The 26,869-nt window shown below is 40.3% G+C and overlaps 1 protein-coding gene across 1 annotated transcript; it reads right to left on the reverse strand.

Moving 5' to 3' along the window:
• Positions 1-1,632: 1,632 nt before the first annotated feature.
• Positions 1,633-26,869, reverse strand: LOC132782159 (eukaryotic translation initiation factor 3 subunit B). The gene is made up of 19 exons (XM_067473231.1): positions 26,215-26,869; positions 22,989-23,181; positions 21,858-21,977; positions 21,143-21,200; positions 20,732-20,860; positions 19,247-19,404; positions 16,076-16,207; positions 15,242-15,308; positions 15,003-15,049; positions 14,609-14,819; positions 13,284-13,356; positions 12,762-12,884; positions 11,619-11,697; positions 8,998-9,136; positions 7,938-8,063; positions 5,662-5,739; positions 4,927-5,035; positions 2,987-3,103; positions 1,633-2,206 (listed from the first exon to the last, which is right to left on the reverse strand). The coding sequence occupies exons 1-18, from the start codon at positions 26,774-26,776 to the stop codon at positions 3,000-3,002; spliced, it is 2,508 nt and encodes an 835-aa protein (XP_067329332.1). The 5' UTR covers positions 26,777-26,869; the 3' UTR covers positions 1,633-2,206; positions 2,987-2,999.

Raw genomic sequence — 26,869 nt, forward strand, 5'->3', positions numbered from 1 at the left:
TCCTCGACATGCGAGTGTGGAGAAGAGCAAACCACTGACCACCTGCTGCAATGCAACCTGAGCCCATTGCAACCTGACTCATCTCCATCTCTTAGCACATTTCTCTCTTCGCGCACGCTCCCTCTTCACACCCATTCAATCGGCACAAAATAGCTTTCTACACTCATCGCCTGCCGAGGCCATTTGATACAGCCAGCTGGCATTTTCCAATGACCTTAATGAGAGAAAGTGTGAGGCCAAGAGCCAAACAACAAAAGATGCGTAAATCGGAGCAATCGGGCACAGCTTTCCAGCAGAGAGAAACTCATCTGCGCACAGAATGAGAAATATATATCAAACGAGGTGAAGCAAAGTAGTAGTAGTACCAGTCTATTAACCTGGCATACAGTTGGCGCTTACATTTTCCATATTTAACTCTTCCCTGATTGGATATTCTTTGGGGTGACACCTTCTGCTGTCAAGAATTCAATGACTGCACGTTGCTTAAGTCGCACTGACCAACCGTCTGCCCAGGATTCCATACTTTACACTTTAACAACTGTGCTGTCACGCGCTGGGCCTGTGAAAGAGTCTGTAGACAGGACATGTTTTCTGAATGCCCAACAGGACACCGAGGGAGCCTCGGCTGAGAGGCCTTTCGGATTTCCCCACACAAAGTTCTTTTAAAGACTTAGAAAGTTCAACAAAGTTTTTATTGTTGCTTAAATCTTCAATAAATCAAACAAATACTTCAAGGCTTTGAATCAACTGGTGGCTTGCTTATATCTTGTCCACAAGGAACAGGCAACTTTTTTCATAAACTGTTTCTTCCTCCTACAAGGGAAATCCTTGACCCCTCCTTGGGCAATCTATATTTAGGCTTTGTTGGCGTGGGGCCCCTACACCCGGTTCCAATTTGCGTTATGGCTGCAGCAAGTGGTTCTTACCAAACAGAGTCCTTTAGTAGATTTCCAAGAGGAAAGAAGGCTTTCAATTCCCAGCAAAGGCTGGCTGTAAAACCGTGGAGCTGTATTTCTCCAGCAAAGAGCTGGCTGTAGAGTTGTGGAACTAAATTCCCCAACAAAGGCTATGCGATAGTTCTCTGTAGAGCTGTGGGACTGGATCCCCCAGCAAAGCTGAAAAAGACGAAGCTTTCTACAGGTGGAACTGATTCACGTCCTGTACGAAAGGCTTCTCTGTGTGAACTGAACTAGAGGTCCCCTTTTCTCCTCCTTAACCCAGAAAAAGGGGCAGAACTAAAGAACATAATGATAATTGATGGATCATTGGCCCTATGATTGCAAACCAAGGGAAGCCACCTTATTGCAAAATGCATGGAACTTTGGAATACACGCAAACACTCAATAGAAAGGAAAGGAAGTTGGAGCTCCTGGTACAGCCATACCAGCACAACCATATTATTTTGCTACAAAGAAAAGCCTCCTATGGAAGATGTAACATTGGTCTGTGTGTTTTTGGCTACTGGTGCTAAGAAGTCACTCTGCTATACATTTATGGGGAGGGTCTTTTGTTAATAAGCCCACTCGCCCAACATGAGGCACAAAGGATATGGATGCAAATGGATGCAAAATTTGACAGGAAACACCAAACCAAGGCATTTCAGTGATTCAAATGACACGCAAGACAGCTTCCTTTGTTAAGCATACAGGTCTGCTTTATTTCCAATCTTCAACCTGTGGAGAGATCCTGTCACAATCTGAAGGGAGGAGGGTAAAGCCCACTGTAGTGCTGCTTCAGCACACTAAAGCACGCCGCGCAGAGAACTGTTCTTTTGCTGGTCATTGCCCTGACAAAACCCACGCCGGTCCGTGCGTTTGGGACGCAGTCCACTGCAAACTGAAGCATGGTGTGTGTTGAGGCAAGATGCTGGAAAATGGGCCAAGGCTGTGCTGGAAAGGGCAACAGTTCCAAGCTGCCCAGTTAGGGAGCCCTGCTCAGGTGTGCCAAGCAGCAAATACCGGTGGGTAGAATATTAAAAATTAAGCCAAACCCTCTCCTGGGAATAGAATAAAAATTTAAAAGCAGTGCCGCCTTTCAAAGGACCCCACGGGAGGCAGTGAGAACCAGAAGGCACTACAATGTGTCAGAATGAATAAACCCTAGGCATTCACCGTCCAGAGAGATAAGATGGAGTTGTCAGAATTCCAAGCTGTGTAGACCTTTTGAAAATGAACAATTTCCCTTCTCGATGTAAGATGTGGTGGTGCTGCAAGAGAATGAGGAGAAAGTTAACTTAAGGACTTGAGCATTTCAACATGCTGCCCACCACCACTTCTTACTAACCATCTAACACAGTGGTCGGTCCCCAGGTGTTTTGGCCTACAACTCTCAGAAATCCCAGCCAGTTTACCACCTGTTAGGATTTCTGGGAGCTGTAGGCCAAAACATCTGGGGACCCAAAGGTTGAGAACCACTGATCTAACACAAGGAGAGCTTACCACATGAAAGGCACTGCAGACTACTTCAACCAGAGAAGTCAGCCATAGCAGAGCACCTGATGAACCAGCCTGGACACAGCATATTATTTGAGAACACAGAAATGCTGGACCACACCAACAACCACCATGTCAGACTACACAGAGAAGCCATTGAAATCCACAAGCAGGTGGACAATTTCAACAGAAAGGAAGAGACCATGAAAATGAACAAAATCTGGCTACCAGTATTAAAAAACTCCAAAATTATAACAGCTAAACAACAGAGAGGAAAAAACCAGGCACAGATTAACACCTCCCAGCAACAGATTTTCCCAGGCTCAGGCAGGCCTTCAAATGATAATGAAGGTGATCAGCTAAACATTCACACCTAACTGCAGCAGGGAAGAGCTCCTTGCCCCACCCCAGCCATTCCACAGATATATAAACCCATGGTCCTAATTCCAACAGACCTGAGGATGCTTGCCATAGATGCAGGCGAAACGTCAGGAGAAATGCCTCTAGAACATGGCTCTATAGCCCGAAAAAACCCACAAGAACCTAGAGCTTACCACAGTTTTCGGATTACTCTGGCTCGACAACGGTAATAATTTCTTCATTGATAAAAAATTCAACGGTCTCCTCCTCCCAGTCGTCTACATTGCTGTCCAGCTCATCGGTGTCCACTCCTGGAACAAAGGGGAAGACATAAGTCCTGGATTCACCAAAGTCCTGCAGATTCCATTATCTTCCAGATAAAACAGACTGTGAATCATACTAGCGCACAGCGAAATTGCTGAGATGACAGGTCCATTTCCTGAGTTATTTATTTACGACATTTATATTCTCACCCCAAAGGGAACTCAGAGCGGCTTATAAGTAAAAAGTAAATACAATATATATTATAACCATAGCACAATATTAATATTATATATTACATTGTACTATAACATTATTCTGTAATATTATCAGTAGTATTACATTTAATATAAAATATATAATTATAATGTCACATCATATTATTAGTATTATATTGTCTTACATTATAATATTATCAATATAATATATGTATATACATTATTATATTATATTATAAGCACAGTGCAGGAGACAAGATCAAACTGCCTTCCTGGTCCCTCTCTTCACTCTGATCTCAGAGCAGCCGTTAGTGCTGGGGAGGGGCTCTGAGTTAATGACTGTTGAAATAACAACCCTTCCAAGCCTTCACTATTTGTTTGTTAATGTATATATTTGCTAAGCTGTTTTGTACATATATATGGATTTGCCAGTTTGACTGTACCTCTTTGGTGTGGGAGGGGCTACACACATGTGCAGACTCAAGACTCAATTTTTGTTATTCAGTACGCTTTTGTACTTCAATGGAAGCAGATACCTTTTGGACTTATGCAGGAACAGTTTACTATGTAGAATCAGAGTTGGAAGAGACCTTGAGGGCCATCCAGTCCATCCCCATTCTGCCAAGAAGCAGGAAAATCTCATTCAAACCCCCCCCCCCCCCAACAGATGGCCATCCAGCCTCGGCTTAAAATCCTCCAAAGAAGGAGCCTCCACCACACTCCGGGGCAGAGAGTTCCACTGCTGAACAGCTCTCACAGTTAGGAAGTTTTTCCTAATATTCAGGTGGAATCTCCTTTCCTGTTCGTTTGCTTTGAGAAGAAGTAAATACAGTTATACACTTTGGACTTTCATAAGATGTAAATGTGCCTGTACGCTGAATTAATACAAGATGTTTGTGAGTAAACAAGGTATGTAACCTTTTTCAAGAAGACCTTTTTTTGTCTCAGTACACGTTTTTAAACTAAGAGGTTTCAAAGGAGAGTATATGTTTTGGGCAACTGCCATTTTAACTTCTACTTCAAAGAAACATTTCTCTGCTAGCTAGTTTTGTGTGTGTGCACGTGCCATGCCATGTCTTTGTCCCTGGCAGTTCAAATACAGTTTATTAGTTTAACAACTGAGTTACCTGTGTGCCATTGCATGAATGCTTGTGAACATCACTATTTGAAAGGGGTGACTTCTAACAAGGTCCTGCCTTTCTTTGACCAGTGGTTTTCAAAAGGTGATTCACATTTGCCAAAAGGATATGACATCGTTTTTCCTTTTCAAAAAGGTTGAGTGCCATTTTTTCAAAAGTGATGCCATGTACATTCTTCCACTAACAGCACAGGTGTCAAACTCAAGGCCCATGGGATAAATCCAGCCCCCCGTGTCTTTTTATGTGGCCCACCTGATGCTGGGCCACAACTCCTATATTCCTCGTCATTAGACATCATGACTAGAGCCGATAGGTGTGGGGATACTTTGACACCGGAAAGCCTGCAATTTGTTCAGTTTAGTCAGGAGAGTGGGGTATGAATTTAGATACAAGTCTAGTGGATAGGATGTCTGGCATTAAAATGCCCTTTAGTCTTTCCCTAACCTCAGAACCACAAGTGCTGTTGGTTACAATTCCCATTATCCCCCGTTCGTATGGCAATGTCTGCCAAGTTACCTCCTCTGAGTTCTAGCCGCTCATCCCTCTGTTTCATGTACAGCTCTTGCGCCATTTGGCGGTATTTCTTGAACTCTTCCATCATTGTTCGCCTTCTATCTACCAATTCCTACGGAAAAGAAGGTTGCTGTTAAAACCTGCCTTCATGATGTACTTAGAAATCTGTCCAATTGTTATTATTTGGAAAAAGTAGTTTCTTCCAAGACTGTAGTTCTCAAAATTCTTCCTTATCAAATACTTCCACAGAATTACAGTACCAAGCAGTTTTCTCTCGTGCAAACAAAATGCCCACTTTTATAAAATGCATTTGGTGAAAGACAGTTTGGGTTAAAAGGTAAAGGTAGTCCCCTGACATTAAGTCCAGTCATGTCTGACTCTGGGGTGTGGTGCTCATCGCAATTTCTAAGCCGAAGAGCCAGCGTTGTCCGTAGACACCTCCAAGGTCATGTGGCCGGCATGACTGCATGGAGCGCCGTTATCTTCCCGCCGGAGTGGTACCTATTGATCTACTCACATTTGCATGTTTTCGAACTGCTAGGTTGGCAGAAGCTAGGGCTGACAGCGGAAGCTCACGCCGCTCCCCGGAATCAAACCTGCGACCTTTCAATCAACAAGCTCAGCAGCTCAGTGCTTTAACCCACCGCGCCACCGGGAGCTCCTACAGTTTGGGTTACTTCTCCCAAAATATAATTTCTGCTCCATTTTTCCCCATAGGAAGAATGATTTAGAGTTTACCTTTGAGGCTTTGGATTGGCTGAGACGATCTTTCTGTTCAAATATTTTGGAGTAGCGCTTCAGGTCCTTCTTGATTTGCTACAAGGAGGAAAAAATAGTTTAAAAGCATGTCAAGAAGGTTTTCTTGTTAGTATGGAAAGTTGGTGGTTTTCAAGCACTCATTAATCTATGCAACAACCCTCCAGATCTTTGAGAATATTTTATTTTTTTCCCTTATTTATGAATCTTCCAGCTTTCCCTTACATCCTCTATTCATACCAGTAATTAAACTGATAAAGGGCAATTGTTGTAGTTCAGCCTTTGACTGTGCCTGCACTTGATCTCTCTGGGGTTTCTGGGCTTGTAAAGTCATTCTGATGACATTGGGGATTCTGGGTCTGCAAGTCAACCAGAGATTTTATACCCTGAAAATGAGCGGTCTGTGTCTGAAGGCCACATTCCTAAAACACAGTTTATTTATTTTATTTCAAGTATTTCTACCCCGCCCTTCTCTGCCCCTGAAGGAGGACTCAGGGCGGCTTACAGCTGGCAACAATTCGATGCCTCCCATATACACAAAAATAAAACAGCAATTACAAAATAGATAAAACATTAATATAAATTAAAACCATTTAAAATAGTGCAAATTCAATTAATTGGCCAAATCTAAATCAGAGTTCTACAATCAACTACTTGGTCCGGAGCCTGTCCATAGTCCATTTACCATAGCATTGCCATCATTTATCAACCTACTATCCAAATGCCTGGTCCCATAGCCACGTTTTCAACTTTTTCCTGAAGGACAGGATGGAAGCAGTTGACCTTATTTCGCTGGGGAGCGAGTTCCACAGGTGGGGGGCCACCGCCGAGAAAGCCCTGTCTGTTGTTCATTAGGGAAGCCAGGTCACAAACATATCTGAGTTCAGAGGATGAAAATGACCGTCCAGGTGGACAAGCTACTGAGCAGTTAGATAGGAGATTGAGATTCCACCAACATAGGGCTTCTCAGAAGAGTGTATTCTCTCAAGATGATTGTTAACAAAGGAGTCTTTATTGGTTTCCAAGGGGAAAAGGCATGATTTTCTCTTTATATTAGTTAGCCCAGCAGATGGGTCCGTTAGTCCAGGCAACAGTGGTGATTGAGTATAGAGCTATTTTCAAGTCAAGGGATTTCTAGTTCCATGCTTCCTTTTGTTCATGTCTCATGATTCCAAGTTTGCAGATTGTTCCTGAACCTCATGTTTTGGATTTATTCTGCTTTGGTGTTCCTGGTTTTTGATGCTACTCCTGTACTTTGATTGTTGTGGATTATTCCTGATATTTGGACTATTTTGCTGAATTTTATTTATTTATTTTTATTCCCAGTATTTCTATCCCGTTCCTTCTCAACTCAGGACAGCTTACATTTGGCATCAATGCCACTACATATAACAAAGCAATATAATAACAATTAAAACAATAAATAGAACATTCATTAAAAACAATAAAAACAGTATTAACAGCCATAGCATCATATATATGATTTGATTTTCATATATATTCTTCAATAAACTGCTTTGTTATTTTATCTTGGACTGGAGTATTGTTAAGTACAGAGGTGGTTCACGGCAACAGCAATTTTGCATAATCACTATCTAAGTACAAACAGTCCAATTGCTAATCAGTGAGTTCTACTTTTAAAAAACATTACTATGGCAAGACTAGTGGGCAAGATTAATTCTTGGCCAGACCACAGTTACATAAAACTGTGGATACAGCCAAACACCATTAAATGGCTTCATTTTTGGTCCCAGCATATCCATATGAACATTAGGAAGAACTTCCTGACAGTGAGAGCCGTTGGAACTCTCTGCCCCAGGGTGTGGTGGAGGCTCCTTATTTGGAGGCTTTTAAACAGAGGCTAGATGGCCATCTGTCAGGAGTACTTTGACTGCAATTTTCCTGCTTCTTGGCAGAATGGGGTTGGACTGGATGGCCCATGAGGTCTCTTCCAATTCTAGGATTCTATGGTTTCTTCAGAAAAGCAGAAGAAATGTAGGATAAGAGAAGATTAATTGGGACTGTCCCTGTCAAACCTGGACAGCTGAAGGGTTTGCAAAAACTCTCCCAAACAAGGCGGCAACTTAAGATTTATTAACACGAGACTTCCAAGGGAAGCCTGGAGGGCATATCAAATTCATAAGGACACCATTTCCCGCCTAAGATGTGATTAAGTAAAACTGTGGATGTGGTTACACAGTTATGGGGTCTAATTGTAGCAGATTACACAAAGCTTCACACTTGAAAGGGCACAACACCTTAATCTGATCTTGGGTGAGCAAAGTAGGCGGCCTGGGTCTCCACAGTAACTGGCAGAATCGATCTTTGTTGTTCTTCTGGAGGAGGCGTCCCTGGAAAGTCCACAGCCAATAGGCATTGTCCACCTGGAAATACATTACGATCAAGTTGTAACATACATGCTGCAGCATTCTGTGGTCGCCAGCATGCAAGCCTGAGGCCAGAGCATCCACCAGTAGTACAATGTGAAACAACGTCTAAACAGAACAAACATGTGCTTTCACTTTCAAATGGTAAACGTTTAGTACAGGAGTCCCCAAACTAAGGTCCGGGGGCCGGATACAGCCAAGGTCATTTACTCTGCCCTCACTCAGGGTCAACCTGAGTCTGAAACGACTTGAAAGCACACAACAACAACAACAACAATCCTATCTCATCAGTCAAAAGAAGGCCCACAGTTCCCATTGAAATACTAATAAGTTTATATTTGTTAAAATTGTTCTTCATTTTAATTATTGTGAAGCGTGCATAGGAATTCATTCATATTTTTTTCCAAATTATCAACCTGGCCCTCTATTTACAAAGTTGGAGGACCCCTAGTTTAGTATAATGATCTGAATTATGTGGAAAAATGCATTCACACAGACTGTCATTCACCAGGAGTAATCAAAGCATCACAATGAAATGAAGAAACAGCCTGAAAAAAATCTAAAGTACATACTTCAAGGGTGATTCAATAGAGCCAGAAACAAGAAGAGAATGGCAGTGTCATAAAATCATATCCTTCCTCAGGAACTATGAACCCTACTGAATATATAGAGCACTTGGTTTGGGAAAACAAACACCGTGGTGATGTTTGCATCACTACTGTTCTTTTTAGTAAGAGCAGAACTGCTACACACTTCTCCCAGGAATGAAAAAGAGAAATAGAAACAATGATGTCCTGAATCTTCCAAAGCAGTGTAATCATGAACAGACCTGACAAGGGCTCAAATACAAAACGCTATCTAAATGGATAGCAATGCACTCAATCCTTTAAAAAATAAGTTGGATAAAATACGAAAATAGTTTTCAGAATACCTTGTGACTCCACCAAGACACGGAGGTGATGACGTAGCGGCCTGTGGGATCCCATTCGACATCGGAGGCAGTGTAATGCTCAGCAATGTTCATCATGGTGCAGTCAGATGTATCTACAAATGCTAAGGCACCATTCATGCTGTACAGAAAGGAAAAAAAAATATGTATAGTAAACAAACACACACACTTTTTGGAAAAGGGGACTTATGTTTCTTCCATATGAAAGGAAAACGCAAATTTACTGATCTAAGATTCTATAGAACAGTTCCAAGTAACAGTTCATCTTACAGCCCAGAAATATTAAATGGCTATGAGGCACCAAAGAAATATCTATATAAATAAAAATGTAATGTTTGTTTGTGGGATTAACATAACTCAAAAATCACTGGACGAACTGACACAAAATTTGGACATAATACACCTATCAGGCCAATGAGTGACCATCACTCATAAAAACACTGAAAAACACAGCAGAAAAGACTTTAAAAGCCAAAAAACCCCCCCCCAAAAATACCATATATACTCGAGTATAAGCCAATACCTAATTTTACCACAAAAAACTGAGAAAACGGATTGACTCGAGCATAAGCTGAGGGTGGGAAATACAGCAGCTACTGATAAATTGCAAAATAAAAATAGATACCCATTAAATTACATTAATTGAGGAATCAGTCGGTTATATATTTTTGAATATTTACAAAAATGGCAATTTAAGGTAAGACTGTCCAACTCTGATTAAATGATTACATATCCTTCCAATAATAATAAAGAGAGCAACATAACAAATGTAATAATAATAATAAAAGAGTAAAATAATGAATGTAGCAATAACTACAATTATACGGTAAAATCATAAATGTATAATAATAGAGTAAAATGATACATGTAATAATAATAAATAGAATAAAATAATAAATGAAATAATAATAATAATAATAATAATAATAATAATAATAATAATGAACCAACCTGGACACAGCATATTATTTGAGAACACAAAAATGCTGGACCACACCAACAACCACCATGTCAGACTACACAGAGAAGCCATTGAAATCCACAAACATGTGGACAATTTCAACAGAAAGGAAGAAACTATGAAAATGAACAAAATCTGGCTACCAGTATTAAAAAATTCTAAAATTGCAACAGCAAAAACAGCAGAGAGAAAAACAGACAGGGACATCTAATCACCTTTCAAGAAGAGTTTGCTCCAGGCACAGTCAGCCCATTGTATGCTAATCAAGGTGGTCAGTTGAAAGATTCACACCTAGCCCAACTTACAAAAAGCCCTTTGTCTCACCCTGGTCATTCTACAGATATATAAACCCCTTTCCAGCAGATCTCACCTCTGAGGATGCTTGCCATAGATGCAGGCGAAACGTCAGGAGAAATGCCTCTAGAACATGGCCATATATCCCGAAAAAACCCACAAGAACTGAGTGATTCCAGCCATGAAAGCCTTCGACAACTACTGTATATACTTGGCCTGAATCAATAGGAGTCTAGTGCCTAGATCCAGGGAAGTCATGCTACCCCTCTATTCTACCTTGGTTAGACCACATCTGGAATACTGTGTCCAGAGGAGGGAGATGTTGACAAGCTGGAATGTGTCCAGAGGAGGGCAACTAAAATGATCAAGGGTCTGGAGGACAAGCCCTATGAGGAGGGGCTTAAAGAGCTGGACATGTTAAGCCTGAAGTAGATAAGACTGGGAGGAGACATGACAGCCAGGTATAAATATATGAGAGAAAGTCACAAGGACGAGGGAGCAAGCTTTTTTTCCCTGCTGCCCTGGAGACTAGGATGCAGAACAATGGCTTCAAACTACAGGAAAGGAGATTCCATCTGAATATTAGGAAGAACTTCCTGACTGTGAAAGCCGTTCAGCAGTGGAGCTCTCTGCCCCAGAGTGTGGTGGAGGCTCCTTCTTTGGAGGCTTTCAAACAGAGGCTGGATGGCCATCTGTCAGGGGTGCTCTGAATGCAATATTACTGCTTCTTGGCAGAATGGGGTTGGACTGGATGGCCCATGAGGTCTCTTCCAAATCTATGGTTCTATGAATATAAGCTGACTTGAATATAAGCCAAGGCACCTAATTTTACCACAAAAAAAAAAACCACCTGGAAAATGTATTGACTCGAATATAAGCTGAGGGTGGGAAATGTAGCAGTTACTGGTAAATTTAAAAATAAAAATAGATACCAATAAAATTACATTTAATGAAGAATCAGTAGGTTAAATGTTTTTGAATATGTACATAAAACTGTGCTTTAAGATAAGACTGTCCAACTCTGATTAAACCATTATTCTAACCTTCTTCAATGTAGATGTGCTTACGTATCCTTCCAATAATAATAACAGAGTAAAATACTAAATGTAATAACAGCAATAGAGTAAAACAATGAAAATGTAATAATAGTAATAATAGAATGAAATAATAAATATAATAATAATAATAACAACAGATTAAAATAAGAAATAACCTTGACTCAAGTATAAGCCAAGGGAGGCTTTTTCAGCCTCAAAAAACTGCTGAAAAACTCAGCTTATACTTGAGTACATATGGTACGTTGTGTTTGCCACTGAGATAACTCTCTTAAGTTAGTCATGATATTCACCTCCTGAGACCAGCCAGCACCACAAACTGTCCTTGAGGACTCCAGAATATCGTGTTGGCCTGCTGCTTGTCAAAGATTTCTGAGGAGGAAAAAAAAAGACCACGAAGTTATATTTTAACTTCCTTCTTTTTTGGGTAATAAGGTATCTAGAGATGCATTGGATTGTATTGGTGGCCCAATATTATGTATTGTATGTTGTTTTTATGCTTTTTAAACTGAATATTGTTGATTGTTGTAGAGTTGTAAACCGCGTTGAGTCGCCAATTTAGGCTAAGAAACGGCGGTATACAAGCGCAGTAATAAATAAATAAATAATAAAATAAATAAATCTAGCAATAAATCCACACAAACCATTCCTTTAATTCTAAGACACACTTTTTTCCTTATATAAACATCTTTAAAAATTTGGTGTGTGTCAGAATCACAAATTTAACTTATCTATTTTTGTTGGCGGTGGTGCTACTGAAATCAGGGTGCATCTTCATAATAATAATAATAATAATAATAATTTATATCCTTTAGATCAGTGGTTCTCAACCTTCCTAATGCCACGACCCCTTAATCCAGTTCCTCATGTTCTGGTGACCCCCAACCACAACATTATTTTCATTGCTAGTTCATAAATGTGATTTTGCTGCTGTTATGAATCGTCATGTAAATATCTGATATGCAGGAGGTATTTTCATTCAATGGACCAAATTTGGCACATACTCTATATACCCAAATGTGAACACTGGTGAAGTTTGGGGAAAACAAACGTTGACATTTGGGAGTTGTAGTTGCTGGGATTTATAGTTCACCTACAATGAAAGAGCATCTTAACCCCACCAACGATAGAATTGGGCCAAACTCCCCACACAAAACCCCCATGACCAACAGAAAATACTGTATTTTCTGATTGTCTTTGGCGACCCCTTTGACACCCCCTCACGACCCCCCCCCCCAGGGGTCCTGACCCCCAGGTTGAGAAACCTTTTATATAGATATCTAGTCTCTGTAACATTTAATACTCCTTAGTCATCGAAATAAAATTCAAAATAAAATTCTAAAAAGTGGGTTCCAGAAGTCATTCCAGATGTTGTTGCACTTTGCACAAAAGCTTTTCAAACTCCTTTTGATGGCAACAGACGAAACTCTACTTACTAATAAGCTCTATCTTCCCATTGTTCTTCACATGGTAGAAAGAACAGGATATCCGTGGCGATTCTCCATGCAGCACAGCAAACTTGCTTCCATTTGGCTCCCAAGCAAAGGCTATGATGCTTTCTGCAAGAAAAACAAAAGACTTTATAAGACTGGTAATGTTAGTTCAGCGAAGTGGAAAAAGGAAGATTAGAGATTCTATGAACACCTTTCCAATTCATGGCAAAAAGATCATCCAAACTGTCCTATGAGATTATTTGAAAACAAATAGCATAGGGACTCAAATTAAAACAAGCAGGTGAAGATTTGGCCAGGCACTGGATGGGTGACTACCTGGGAACCTTCTCTTAAACCAGTGTGAGCTCCAGCCTAAGCAGGATATAAACATTCACTGGAACAAAGAATTATGGCTTCTGGAGTTAATTATGCCTCTCTCATCTTAAAAAGGATAGAAATAAACAAAACGAGAATAAGGAAAGCCCCATATTATCATGCAGCATCTACCTAAAATGCATCCTTTACCTTTCATTTCCACCACATCAACTGGAACTTGCTTCTCCCTCATGCGGAAGATTTCAAAGTTGGTCACTACACCCTGGAAAGGAAATACATGCACGTCATCATTCTAAGACCTCAAAGGAAACATGATTAATAGAATGAAAGTAGCTGGCTTGTAACCATTTACATTTGAGCATTTATCTGCATATATAATCTCATTCATAAATCTTCCCAAGCAAAGTAGGTGAATATAACACCGAACGAAGCATGTAGAATGATCACAGGATGCGTCAAACCTAGACCTGTGGGTAGACTCTATAAGCTAGCTGGCATTGCCAATTACAAGAGTTTCTGCCAATTACAAGAGAAATAAGGTTGAACACTATGAAAGCCAGCTGCATGGCTACTACAACGCTCCTCCCAGTAGACTTAAATCAATGAAAAGCCTCATAAGAGCCACCACTCCTCTAAATGCTTCTCCATTAACAGTAAAATTAAGCAATTCCAACTGGGTACCCCCCCCCCCCAAAAAAAAGGTCTTCCTCCAGAGGCAAACCAAGAATGGGCAATGTGGAAGTCCCTGAACAGACTCTGAAGTGCAGTGAGCAGATCAAAAGACTACCTGGCAGAATGGAACTATCTAGAAGAACCCTCTACCTTGTGCAACTGTGGAGCAGAACAAACAACTCCACACCTGTATGTTTACCCACCATGCCCTGCCTCATGCACAGAGGAAGAACTGTTTAAAGCTACAGTCAACGAATCGCTGTTTTTAGTCTAAAACTATTTCGCTGCTTGCACTCCTTCTATTTTTATCAGTTATTTGCAATGCTTTTGATATGAAATTAAAAAATCTCAATCTATAGTAGGTTTTTGATCTGCACTTCTGACATTCCTGCACTTCTGACTTTTCCTGATAAAAAAACAGACTTGTATATTTAAAAAATCCCAGTAAGTATAGCTTTCTGCTAATTATTATTCCCCATCCCCTCAAAAAGCCCCAAATGCTAAAAGGTAAAAACTAGAATTTTAGTTCATTATTGCAAAGGACTGAAAATGAGAAAAGGGGAGCCCTCAGACATCCACAATTTCTAATTTCTACTCAAGAAAAAAATGGGCTCATATGGCTTATTTACTTCAGCAAGAATGAGAATTATGCACCAAACATCAAAACTACTGCGCTCTTCTTGGAGGCGGTAACTACCTGCAAATGCTAAGCTAGAACAAGACTGGCAAATATCCAACATAGAAAGAACGTGCCTGTACCATCATTGGTTTTGACAATAATAAAAATCAAAAACTTTTCAGAGTATCAACTGATTTCATAGATAAGCAAAAGAGCTCCCTACCTGTGTCCCCTTAGGGGTTCTGTCGACCTTTACGCATAGATAATCCCCATTCTTTTGCCAGTGCAGCTTGCAGTCCACCACATTGAACAGGTTCCGCACTCTCATCTCTTGTCGGGAAGGAAGTTGCATCAGGGTCACCCTTGCAGGGATATCTTTGTCTTCAGGCACCCAAAAGGCAATTATGTTGCCACCGGGAGACCAGGAAAAATCTCTGATGGACAAAAAGCAGGAATTAAAAACTACGACATCATTGCATCTTTACACATTTATTTTCAAAAGAGTGTAAAGTCTAATTTCCCAGACTTCAGTAAAGGAAAGAAGTCAATTTCTAACCTAGAAGAATGGAAATCAGGCACATCAATTGGGAATCAAAAAGGAAGTGAAGGATACTTACTTGATCCCTTGGATTTTTAAACTTTTCTTGTCCAACAGACCCATAGACTGCAAGAGAAGACATCAACAAAGTTATTTTTGCAAACCCATACTCCGCTCAGATAAAACCCTCATGGCATATGAGGTTTAGGAATGAGTGTTTCCATTCTAATTCCTAAGCAAGTATTTAACTTTAAGCACATAATACTTCACAACATCAATTATGTCATAATTAGGGAGGGAAGGAACTAACTAACTTACAGGTGTTTCATAGATGCTAAGTGTATCAGATGTCATTCGAGCAAAGAATTTTCCATCATGACTCCACCTAAAAAGAAAGAATTTCAAGAAAACTGATTTAGTTTTGACAACTGTATATATACCGTATATACTCGAGTATAAGCCGACCCGTATATAAGCTGTTGCATCTAATTTTATCACCAAAAACTGGGGAAACGTATTGACCCGAGAATAAGCCGAGGGTGGGAAATGCATCCACTATGGGTCAATTTCAAAATAAAAAAAAATACCAATAAAATTACATTGATTAAGGCACCAATAGGCTAAATGTTTTTGAATATTTACATAAAACTGTAATTTAAGATAAGACTGTCCAACTCTTATTAAACCATTATGCTAACCTACTTTAATGTAAATGTACTTATTATTAAAATAATATAATAAAATTAAGTGAAATAATGAAAATGCTATTAAAACAGTAATAATAGAGTAAAATAAGAAATGTAGTAATAACAGGGTAAAATACTGTAAATGTAATAATAATAATAATAATAATAATTTGATTAAAATAATAAATGTAATAATAATAATAATAGGGTAAAATACTGTAAATGTAATAATAATAATAGAGCAAAATAATGTAAATATAATAATAATAGAGTAAAATAATAAATGTAATAAAATAATACTAATAACAGAGTAAAAGAATAAATAACCTTGACTCAAGTATAAGCCGAGGGGAGCTTTTTCAGCCTAAAAAGGGGGCTGAAAAACTAGGCTTATACTCAAGTATATGTAGTATATCTATGTTTATTATTTTGCGGGCCAGGGAGGGGAGTCACCTGTATAACATACTTAAAAATGGGCCAATGTGCTGAGCTTTCACAGTGGAATCCTCGTTTCTTCTGTCCAGTTAAGGTATCCCAGATAATGATCGCTTGAGGGTCATCTTGCGTGTCCATTAGAGGACTGAAGGTCACTAGATACCTTCACACAGAGGAGAAAAAAAGATGCTTTATAGCAACATATAAATTGCAATCATTTCTCCAAATATATATATTCATTTATTTACTATATTTGCGCCCCACCCTTTTCAATCCCTAGGGGGACTCATAGCAGCTTCACAAATCAGCAACGATTCAATGCCTTAAAAACATACAATTGGTAAAAACATCTACATTAAAAACAGTGAATTAAAACACATAAAACAGTTACATCAATGATTAAAATCACATAATCCAATGTCGTAATCCAGGGCCATTCCAAAATGTCATTGCACAGACTGTATTTATTTATTTATTTATTTATTTATTTATTTATTTGTAGCATTTCTACCCCGTCCTTCTCAACCCCCGAAGGGAGACTCAGGATGGCTTACACTTGGCAACAATTTGATGCTGGCGTGGGCTGGTCCATGAGGTCACGAAGAGTCGGAGACGACTGAACAAATGAACAACAACAACAACATATAACAATATAATAAAACAACAATTAAAACAATAAATAAAGCATTAATTAAAACCATAAAAACAGCAATGTCAGCCATATATCACCATTCCAGTCGAATTCCACATCTAAAGTGGTATTATGCCTGCTGTCCAAAAGCCTGGTCCCAAAACCACAATTTTAATTTCTTCCTAAAAGACAGGAGGGATGAGGTCGATCTTATCTCGTTGGGAAGCAAGTTCCACAGGCGGGGGGCCACAGCCGAGAAGGCCCTATCTCAGTGGTTCTCAACCTGTGGGTCCTCAGGTGTTTTGGCCTACAACTCCCAGAAATCCCAGCCAGTTTACCAGCTTTTAGGTTTTCTGGGAGTTGAAGGCCGAAACATCTGGGGACCCACAGGTTGAGAACCGCTGCCCTATCTCTCGTCCACACCAGATGCATTTGCGATGCTGGCAGGAGCATGAGCAGGGCCTCCCCGGATGATCTTAAAGTACAAGGCGGGACCTAGAGGGAGATGGGTTCGGACAAGTAAACTGGGCCAGAACCGTATAGAACTTTATAGGTCAAGACCGCCCGTTGGACTAGCTGGAGTTTCTGAACAGTCTTCAAAGGCAGCCCCACGTAGAGTGTGTTGCATTAATCTATTCTTTGTGCATTTATTGCACTGCAGTTAATCTCCAAAAGCTTGGCCCTATAGCCATGCTTTAACTTTCTTACTGAAGGCTAAAAGGGAAGGAGCTGATCGAATATCACTGAGCAGAGAATTCCATAGCCAAGGGGCCACCACTGAGATGGCCCTGTCTCTCATCCCCACCAACTGTGCCTGCAAAAGAGGTGTGACTGTGAGCACTGACTCTCCAGAAGATCTTAATCTCTGTGATGGTTCACAGAGGGAGATCCATTTGGACGGGTAAGGGTTTTATAGGCTAAAGCCACTCTTTAAATTGTGCCTAGTAGCAGTCGGGAAGCCAATGGAGCTAACACAATTGGGGGGGGGGGGGGTGCTCCCGGTACGCTGCTTAGGTAAGCAATGTGGCTGCTGCCCATTAGACCACTTGGAGCGTCCGAACAGTCTGAACAGAGTGCATTGCAGTAGTCGATTCAGGATGTAACCAGAGCGTGAACTACAGTGGTCAAGTCTGACTTCCCAAGGTACAGGCGCAACTGGCACACAAGTTTTAATTGTGCAAATGCTCCCCTGGACACCACGAAGACCTGGGGTTCCAGGCTCAAATATACAGTTTGTATCCTTTAAAACCAAGCATAAAGCAAGTCTGACAAGTGCAGAGTCTGGTTCTGGTTTATAACGTTGAATAATACAAGCATATATTTGGTATTGTCAGGAATCATGCCTTATCAAAAGACATATTTTCTGCTTTTCCATGATTGTGAGGCTGTAGGATACAAATGTCTGCAGGAGGTTGTGTCTAACAGTCAAGTGACTATTCTTACTGTCAGCATGACTCAGGAAAAGACAGGCATCCCATTCAGGCCTGGCTCAATTGGCCAAGTCAGAAAATTAAATTAAGACCACACTGGTCAGTTTTCAACAGAGCTATTTACAACTGCTTGGGCAGCAGTCCAAACTATCAGCTTCACACTGCGCCCTGCAAAGTATGCAATACAAATAAACAGGCCATGGAGGATACCGGGATGACAGAATGGGACAGCCTAGAAAAACATGATCCTGTCAGAATACGTTAAAGTATGTAATGTGTTTTAAATGTAATTTCATGTAGTTGTAATATGGATGCCACAAGATTGTATTGCTGTGATGTATGTTTATGTTTGAGGCTGTGAGATAGTAGCTCTGAGATACTCTCTGAACTGAGTTGTGAGAGAAATTAGGGAATATCTGATATCTGCCAAGCAGCCAAGCAGCTGCAGAATTGTTTACACTTTCGCTTACTTTGCTGTGCCTACTGTGTACTTCATGTTTTGTCGCTTACTGGAATGGAAGTATTTTGAACTGCTCAAAGTAAATTGAACCTGCTTTGTAACCAGAAGTCTCCAGAGTCCATGATTTTTACCAAGCCTGTGCAAAACTTCCGCTAAACGCTAACAGATCCACCTTGTCACATCACCTCTTTCAAATATTGTAGAACTACAACTCCCATCATCCTTCACCAACAGTTGTGCTGGCACATTGCCTATCCCTGTATCAGGATTCCTATATGAATAATATGCTCCGTTTTGACACCCAAACATTTCATATTCTACAGAACCTTTCTGGACACTTTGTCAGTGTAATGGCCAGTTCCTGAACTACTGAACATTCAACTCAAAACAATTGAATAAAGCTTGAACAAAGATTTTAAAGTCAGATTACATTTGTCACTTAAACTCACCAATACGATTATAACTGTGATACTATCTAACAATTGTGAATGATCACAATGATGGTAATTATCACTTTCTGCTTCCAGGTCCTGCTGCCCTCATTTTTTACCACTGACAAATCCCAAGTTGAGATTAATGCTTTACACATATAACAAACTGGAGAGTGTTCCAAAAGTTGGTGCAACAGTAACATTTTTTTCTGGTTCCTTCAAATGCAACAGGATCCTTGTTTAAGAGTACCTTTCACAAGGCGAGAAGTCAATGAGCTGTACTCCCTGATGGCCGAACTTCTGAATTTGTTTGAATTTCTCTCCACCCCAGAGTGCAATGCCTCTCTGATGGAATGTAGCCAGATAGGTGCCCTTTGGAGACCAGCGTACATACGTTTCTGTCCATCGCTGTGGGGAACAAAATATGCAGCATGCATTTTCTATCTTGCTTAAAAATAGATGTACAAAATATTATTTGGGGAATGATACATAGATCCCAGACCCCTAAAAAAATTTTAAAGTGAAAGGAAAGCAATACTGAGCTCAAAATGAGGCAAGAGTTAGAAGTTATGGGTATCAATTCATACTCTAGCCCTGAATGAGTTGACTTCATCAAATTAGGCACACTGCAAGCTAAACTTTATTTATTTATTTACCACACTTTTATCCCACCCTTTTCAGCCTGAAGGCGACTCAGGGCGGTATACAGACTGGCAACAATTAGATGCCAAATACACATAAATACATAGTTTAAAGCAGGTTAAATCACATAAAATTCATATAAAAACAATTTAAAACTATTAAAATCAATGACTTCTGAGCTTAAATCCATGTCCATTTGCATCGTTAAGCCATTCCATATTCGTTTACAATACTGAGTTTATCTGGTTACCATGAGGTTCCAAAAGGTTACTCGAAGAGCCAGGTTTTTACTCGTTTCCTAAAGGTCAGGAGGGAGGGGGCCAATCTAATATCCCCAGGAAGGGATTCCACGGCTGAGGGGCCACCACTGAGAAAGCTCTGTCCCTCGTCCCCGCCAAGCGTGCCTGTGAGGCAGATGGGATCGAGAGCAGGGCCTCCCCAGATGATCTTAAATTCCTGGAAGGTTCGTAAAACAACTATAACCTTCTTTCTCTCATACACACATATTGCATGCCAATAAATGGGAAGGCAGAATATCTCAAATTAAAAATACTATTTGCTAGAGAATGATAATCTACATCCGTGCTTCTCAACCTTGGGTCCCCAGATGTTTTTGGCCTACAACTCCCAGAAATCCCAGCCAGTTTACCAGCTGTTAGGATTTCTGGGAATTGTAGGCCAAAAACATCTGGTGACCCCAGGTTGAGAACCACTGATCTACATATCATATTATTATTATTTTTATATATATATATATATATATATATATATATATATATATATTTCCTTTAATCTTCAAGAAGCTAATTCCTTGACTTAAGTAAGCAAACAAGGCCTGATGTCAATCCCCGTATCAATTTATTCAAAAATCATTTTATTCCACTTTGTATTTTGAAGATATGAATCTTGAGAACATGAGACTTTCTCACTGGCAGAACCAACTAGCTGATGCCATGGATTAATGCACTCTCAACTTCCTGTTTCCTGAATCATACACCCACCTACTGAATATTCAGCCTCATGACCAATTTGATTTTCCCGTATTCACAGCTACTAAACAAACTTTGCAGAGAAACCTCCAAGAGACACTTACAGTTCGCTCCTCAATTGTGACAGGATCTTTGACATCATTCCAGTATATAGTAGTCCTATCTCCAGATTCAAAGATCACACTGTACTGATCTCTACAATCTGGATCCTCCAACCAGTAGCGCAAATTCCCCTGCAAAGAAAAATGTAAAAAATGTGCTGTACTGTAACACTCTCTCTTTTCTTCATATTACATGACTATCTGGCTATAGAAAAAGAAACAAACTCATTGTTTCAAACACTCCATAAGAATCACAATAATCATAAAATATTAGGCCTTCAGACAGTTCTAAGAAGGAAATCAAGGAATGTTTTTTTCCTTTACACAACTGCAAAATTTTCATTTATTCTGCTGATAATAACTATAGTGGTTTAAGATTAAACTTTACAAACCAACGTATTTTCTGACACTTACCAGGTCTTTAAATGGCTGCTTTTCTGGAATTTCCCACTCATCACTGATTGTCATATATCTGAAAAAGTGATTAAATCCATATATATAATATCTATGTGTATATTATTGTTATTATTATCATCATGCATTTATATTTATCCCGCTTCTCTCCCATGTGTGGGATTCAAAGCGGCATGTACTTTATATACTCAAGTATAAGCAAACCCAAATATAAGCCGAGGCACCTAATTTTACAACAAAAAACTGGGAAAACAGATTGACTCGAGTATAAGCTGAGGGTGGGAAATGCAGCAGCTACTGGTAAATTCCAAAATAAAAATAGATACCAATAAAATTGCATTAATTGAGGCATCAGTAGGTTAAATGTTTTTAAATAAATAAGATAAGATTGTCCTCTGATTAAAGCATTATTCTAACCTTCTTCAGTGTAAATGTGTTTACATATCCTTTCTATAATAATAGAGTAAAATAATAAATGTAATAATAACAATAATAAAGAATAAAATGATAAATGTAATAATAGTAGAGTAAAATGATTAATGTAATAATAATAATAGAATAAAATAATAAAAAACCTTGACTCGAGTATAAGCTGAGGGAGACTTTTTCAGCCTAAAAAAGGACTGAAAAAATAGGCTTATACTCAAGTATATACAGTATTTACAAAACTCAGCCTTGCATCTCTAAGGAAGAATGTATCCAAAACTGCACCTACTTGTCAAAGTCAGTGAAAAGGTTCACTCTGAAAGTGTGCTGCTTGTCCAGCTTGTAGCCATCTGCATTTTTAACAGCATCCAAGGCATGGGTTGGAGACATGTATTCCAAGAAGATATACCTGCAAATATGTAAGTAAAACTGACTTAATGCTGGCTAGCAACTTTGAAATCACAGTGCACTTATGAATCCAAAATACTCTGGATTCAAGCAAAAATTAGCAATAACATCAGTACTTCAACTTGATGCAATGTAATACCAATCCTTTCTTGCTGTCTGTCAATAAAAGCTTCCAGCTTTGTTTGTATAAATAAGCAAATGACATAACAATGTTGAGCAACAGCTGGGATGGCATTCAACTCTTGGCAAGACCCTTCCCTTCACATACAGCAAACATTCTTTCAAGGGCAGGAACATTGGTTCATCCTGCACTGTGTCCCAAAAAAACCACTAAGAAGCAAACCTGAGATCCTGAGATACCACATACATTTCACCTGAACGAGAAACTAAGATTCAAAAACGAACTGAACAGGGTAGGATAAAAATGGAAGGTCTGTTTAAGACCAACAGAATTAACAGCAGAAATTTTAACAGGAATTTGACAGCTTGTCATAAGAGAAGGAAGATGACTTACTAGCTATAGTAGCCATGTAACAACTTCCAGGCTATTTTCAAGAATTTTAATCAATACTTTTTATTGATCAGCTCTGCTATTCTTCATACTAGCATAACACTTTAAAAAATGAACTGGCGAACAATATGAAATGCATGATAACTGTGTTTTTGTGGCACAACTTGTATGGTTCTATAATTTATTGTACCAGAATCCCTCAATTGATAACTATTTAAATGAAATTTCAGCCCTGTTTGTGAAGGTGTAGTTTCACTAACAGACACCCGTGCTCCAAGTATCATGGCATGACAAGATACCAACATTCATCCTAACTTTGAAGCTGCAGAGATGTGTATAAATCATGTGTGTGACAATCCCCGATCCAAGCAAAGATCTCAGATTGAGGCCTTTTTAACTGTTTGGAATTGTAGGATTATGTGCACCTCACCTCTGAGCCTCCAAGGAGCACAATACCCATCTACCCATTTAGAAATTGCAGGATCACACTCATGCCCTCACCCTTTAGTCTGTCCATCAGCTTCGGGGTAGAATTCATTGGTAATTTTACCAAACTTTGAGAAAATCTTATGGATAACATTCTTCAGTTTCTCAAGACGGTCTGGTCCAACCTGAGGAACATTGTCCACGACAATCACTGAATCAATTCCATCTGCCTCCTGTGGACGTTCTTGTAGAATATCTCCAAGTAATTCTGTTGAAGGTAAGATAAGGGGAAATTAGCATTCAGAGTCTATGGAGGAAAGGAATAGCCGAGCCCACAACTATATTTATAATCTTATAAGGTCATCCTATGCTTCCAGAGACCCTTTGTCAGGGTGGGGAATATGCCACCCTCCATAGATCCATCAGCTTCTGACAGTATATCCACCTACAAACGTAATGAAAGTTGCAAAGGAATCACATGTGGAGAGGTACACGCTCCCCACCCCTTTTCTGTGTCAAATGCTTTGAGGAGCATTGTAGCGTCATTATAATTAGCAGGAAAACTATACTCAAAGTCTTTAATCAGAGCAACTGAACAAGTTTTCCTAGCTTCCCAAGAGTCATTTAATCCTATCCAGAAGCAAATCATGATGAAACCATGGCACTGTTGCCTTTCACTAAATGTATCTGTCTCTTCCACAAAATGAACTGACAGAACCAATGGTACTACACGACTATAATTCTTGCAAAACTATCAATATTTGTATACTTCAAGTTCTACACGAAGTTCAAATTAAATCACAATCTGTAAATGCAAATAAAGAATTACACACAGAGCTAAGTTGGTTGCATGATACTTCTAAACAAGATTATTGTTCTCCATAAGACTAATGCTATTCACAGTATGGCAACACAATGCATTTGTTATACATTGTAAAAGAATTGCAGGAAGATGTTTATGTATTTAGACTGATCCCAGCCACTATTATAACTGCTCTGAGAGAAGTTTGCCATTCTGATGAACTCAACCCATGAAATTCAGAAATAAAACAAGACATGCTTGTTTTGTATGTGTTCCTGTCAGTATAACTGGAGGTCTTTTGTTTTCTACTGTGCTTAGAATAACTCAGAATTGTCCAAGTAAGAAAGCTTCAAACTCTGCTTTAGGACACTTGGGTCCAGGTCTTATTTTATTTATTTATTATTCAAACTTATATGCTGCCACTCCCCTGGGGCTCGGGGCAGCTTACAAGAACAGGCTAAAATCTAACACAATTTAAAAACAATTTAAAAACAACAATATCAAAGATCAAAGGCCTGTCGAAACAGATATGTCTTATCACAGCTATAGCCATTCTATGGAGGGAGAATTCTTTCTTGTATCAACACATCCCCTCTGCCATATTATCTGTGTACACAGACCCATCTAAGAGTATGAGTTCCACTAGGAAACAATCATAAAACTTTATTTTTGCTCCTCTGAAATACAAACCCTACACATTGATATTTAATATCCTTTGTCAAGTAAAAATGTCAAGTTACCTCTGCAATGACAAACACACTGACCCTAAAACAATTCTGCTAAATGTCAAAAGAAGCAAATATAAAATATGCCACAAGTTCCCAAAACTTGGATTGGAGTCCTAAACAGCAATTTCCACAGAAATACATGTAAGGACCAAGCAACAGAGATACATCAGTGGGCAAAATACAGACCTCAAAATGTCCCTGAACTGCAGCTTCCAGGATGCTTAGCTATAAGAATGGCCAAGAACTGCTGTCCAACGATTGGAGAGTTGCATTTTATTACCCTCTGGACAACATGTAATATAACGTGGAGTAGTGTTTTAGTGTGGAAAGTGGTACCTTGATTGAGGTAAGTGGTTAAAAGAAGCAATTATGCTTGGTAATAACTTTTGTGTACCTAGACTCAAGGCTATCACCAAGTAGAATTCTCTGATAAAAAGTGATCAATTAAAAGCTATTTAATCCATATTGGTTAACTATTCTTTCATCCACATTGCCCCCACTACTGACTAGCATATTTCATAGTTTCTGTAAAAAGGCTATTTTATATAGAATTGCCAGGAACAAAATATGTCTCTGTACAACCAGCTGCTGAAGAATCAAATACCAAAGATTCAGCCGCATTAATTCAGACAGTGTAACGACATCTCCACGTTGAGGAGCAATATATACCAAGAGAAGCAATATATACCAACCAGGTGCTGGGTGACCTGCCTCAAAACTAACCTTAACTCTAACCTGACCATTGCTGGGCTCACGATTCTGGGCTAAACGAACCCTTTGGATCTTTTTCAGCCATGCGCTTACGTTATCATATCCCACCAACGACATATACACTGATACAGTGAAGACATCTGCCCTTGCACTATGCTACTCTGCTGCTGAGTATGCATGCCCAGTGTGGAACACATCTCACCACACTAAAACAGTGGATGTGGCTCTTAATGAGACATGCCGCATTATCACGGGGTGTCTGCGCCCTACACCACTGGAGAAATTACACTGCATAGCCGGTATTGCACCACCTGACATCCGCCGGGAAGTGGCAGCCAATAGTGAAAGGACGAAGGCAGAGACATCTCCAGCTCATCCCCTGTTTGGTTATCAGCCAGCACGCCAACGACTTAAATCTAGACATAGTTTTCTAAGATCTACAAAGACACTCGCTGGAACACCTCAGCAAGCGAGAGTCCAAAAGTGGCAGGCTCAAACCCAGAACCTCAACCAATGGCTGATACCAAATGAGAGACTCCCCCCTGGGCACACAGAAGACTGGGCGACTTGGAAGGCGCTGAACAGACTGCGCTCTGGCACCACGAGATGCAGAGACAACCTCAAGAAATGGGGCCACAAAGTGGAATCCATGACATGCGAGTGTAGAGAAGAGCAAACCACTGACCACCAACTGCAATGCAACCTGAGCCCTGCCACATGCACAATGGAGGACCTCTTTGCGGCAACACCAGAAGCACTCCAAGTGGCCAGATACTGGTCAAAGGACGTTTAATCAAGTACCAAACTCACAAGTTGTGTATTTTTCTTTTTGTTTGCTTTGTTCTGTTAGAAATGTAATATAATGGACTGGCTGTTCTGACACGACAAATAAATAAATCTCTAATACAATAAGGGAGTTAACCTGGCATGATGCGAGTTGTAGTTCACCCACAACCTTATGCATTTTGTAAAATAAAAAAAGACTTCTTCTAAATAACCTGGGCAACACTTGATACCCAAGGTAATAATAATAATAATAATAAGCCGTAATAATAGCCACCTTCTTCATCGATGTCGTCCACAAAGTCCTCAGGGTCGCTGAAAGAGATGTCGTCCTCCTCCTCCTCCTCTTCTTCCTCCTCCTCTTCCTCTGGTTCCCTCTCTGAGGGAGGCGCCTCCTCGACTTCGCCTGCCTTCTCCTCCTTCGGTTCGGGAGGCTGCTTCTCTTCGAGGGTGGTGATGGGCTGCTCCTCCTTCTCCTTTTCCTCCTCCTCCTCTTTGGCTTCCTCTCCTAGAGATGTCTCTTCCTCAGAAGCTTCCTCCTTTTCCTCCTCCTTCTCCTTCACTTCAGGGCTGAGGGGCTTCTCCTCCTCAGCGATGGGAAGAGCGGCCTGAGGCGGGGGCGAGGCCGGCTTCTCCTGCTCTCCCTCCTCGCCGTCCTCCTTCACCTCCTCCTCGTCGTGGTCCCGCAAGGCCTCAGCCTCGGCCTTGCCCGCCTCGGGCTCCTCCGGAGCACTAGGCCCGCCCGGCTTCTTCCCAGCCCCTTCGGAGCCCTCCTCCGCTTCCTCTGCTTCCACCCCGTCGGGAACGGCGGGCGCCAGGCTCTCCTCGGTCTCCTGCATGGGAACAAACCGGCGTCGCGGCCTTCCCCGCTCGCCTCACGCACCGAAGGGGAGTCACTCCAGCCGCCCGCCGCTCCAGAAAGGGGGGAAAAG

The sequence above is a fragment of the Anolis sagrei genome, chromosome X (assembly GCF_037176765.1).
Source record: "Anolis sagrei isolate rAnoSag1 chromosome X, rAnoSag1.mat, whole genome shotgun sequence".
Taxonomy (NCBI): Eukaryota; Metazoa; Chordata; class Lepidosauria; order Squamata; family Dactyloidae; genus Anolis; species Anolis sagrei.

Bases quoted from the DNA above. Each gene is read 5' to 3' on its own strand.
- LOC132782159 (XM_067473231.1), bottom strand. From the start codon at position 26,776: ATGCAGGAGACCGAGGAGAGCCTGGCGCCCGCCGTTCCCGACGGGGTG. The intron at 9,137-11,618 runs GTGAATATCATG...CTTTCTGTACAG, and splicing joins GTGCTGGCTGGTCTCAGGAG to CATGAATGGTGCCTTAGCAT. The intron at 5,036-5,661 runs GTAAACTCTAAA...TCTTTTCCGTAG, and splicing joins GCCAATCCAAAGCCTCAAAG to GAATTGGTAGATAGAAGGCG.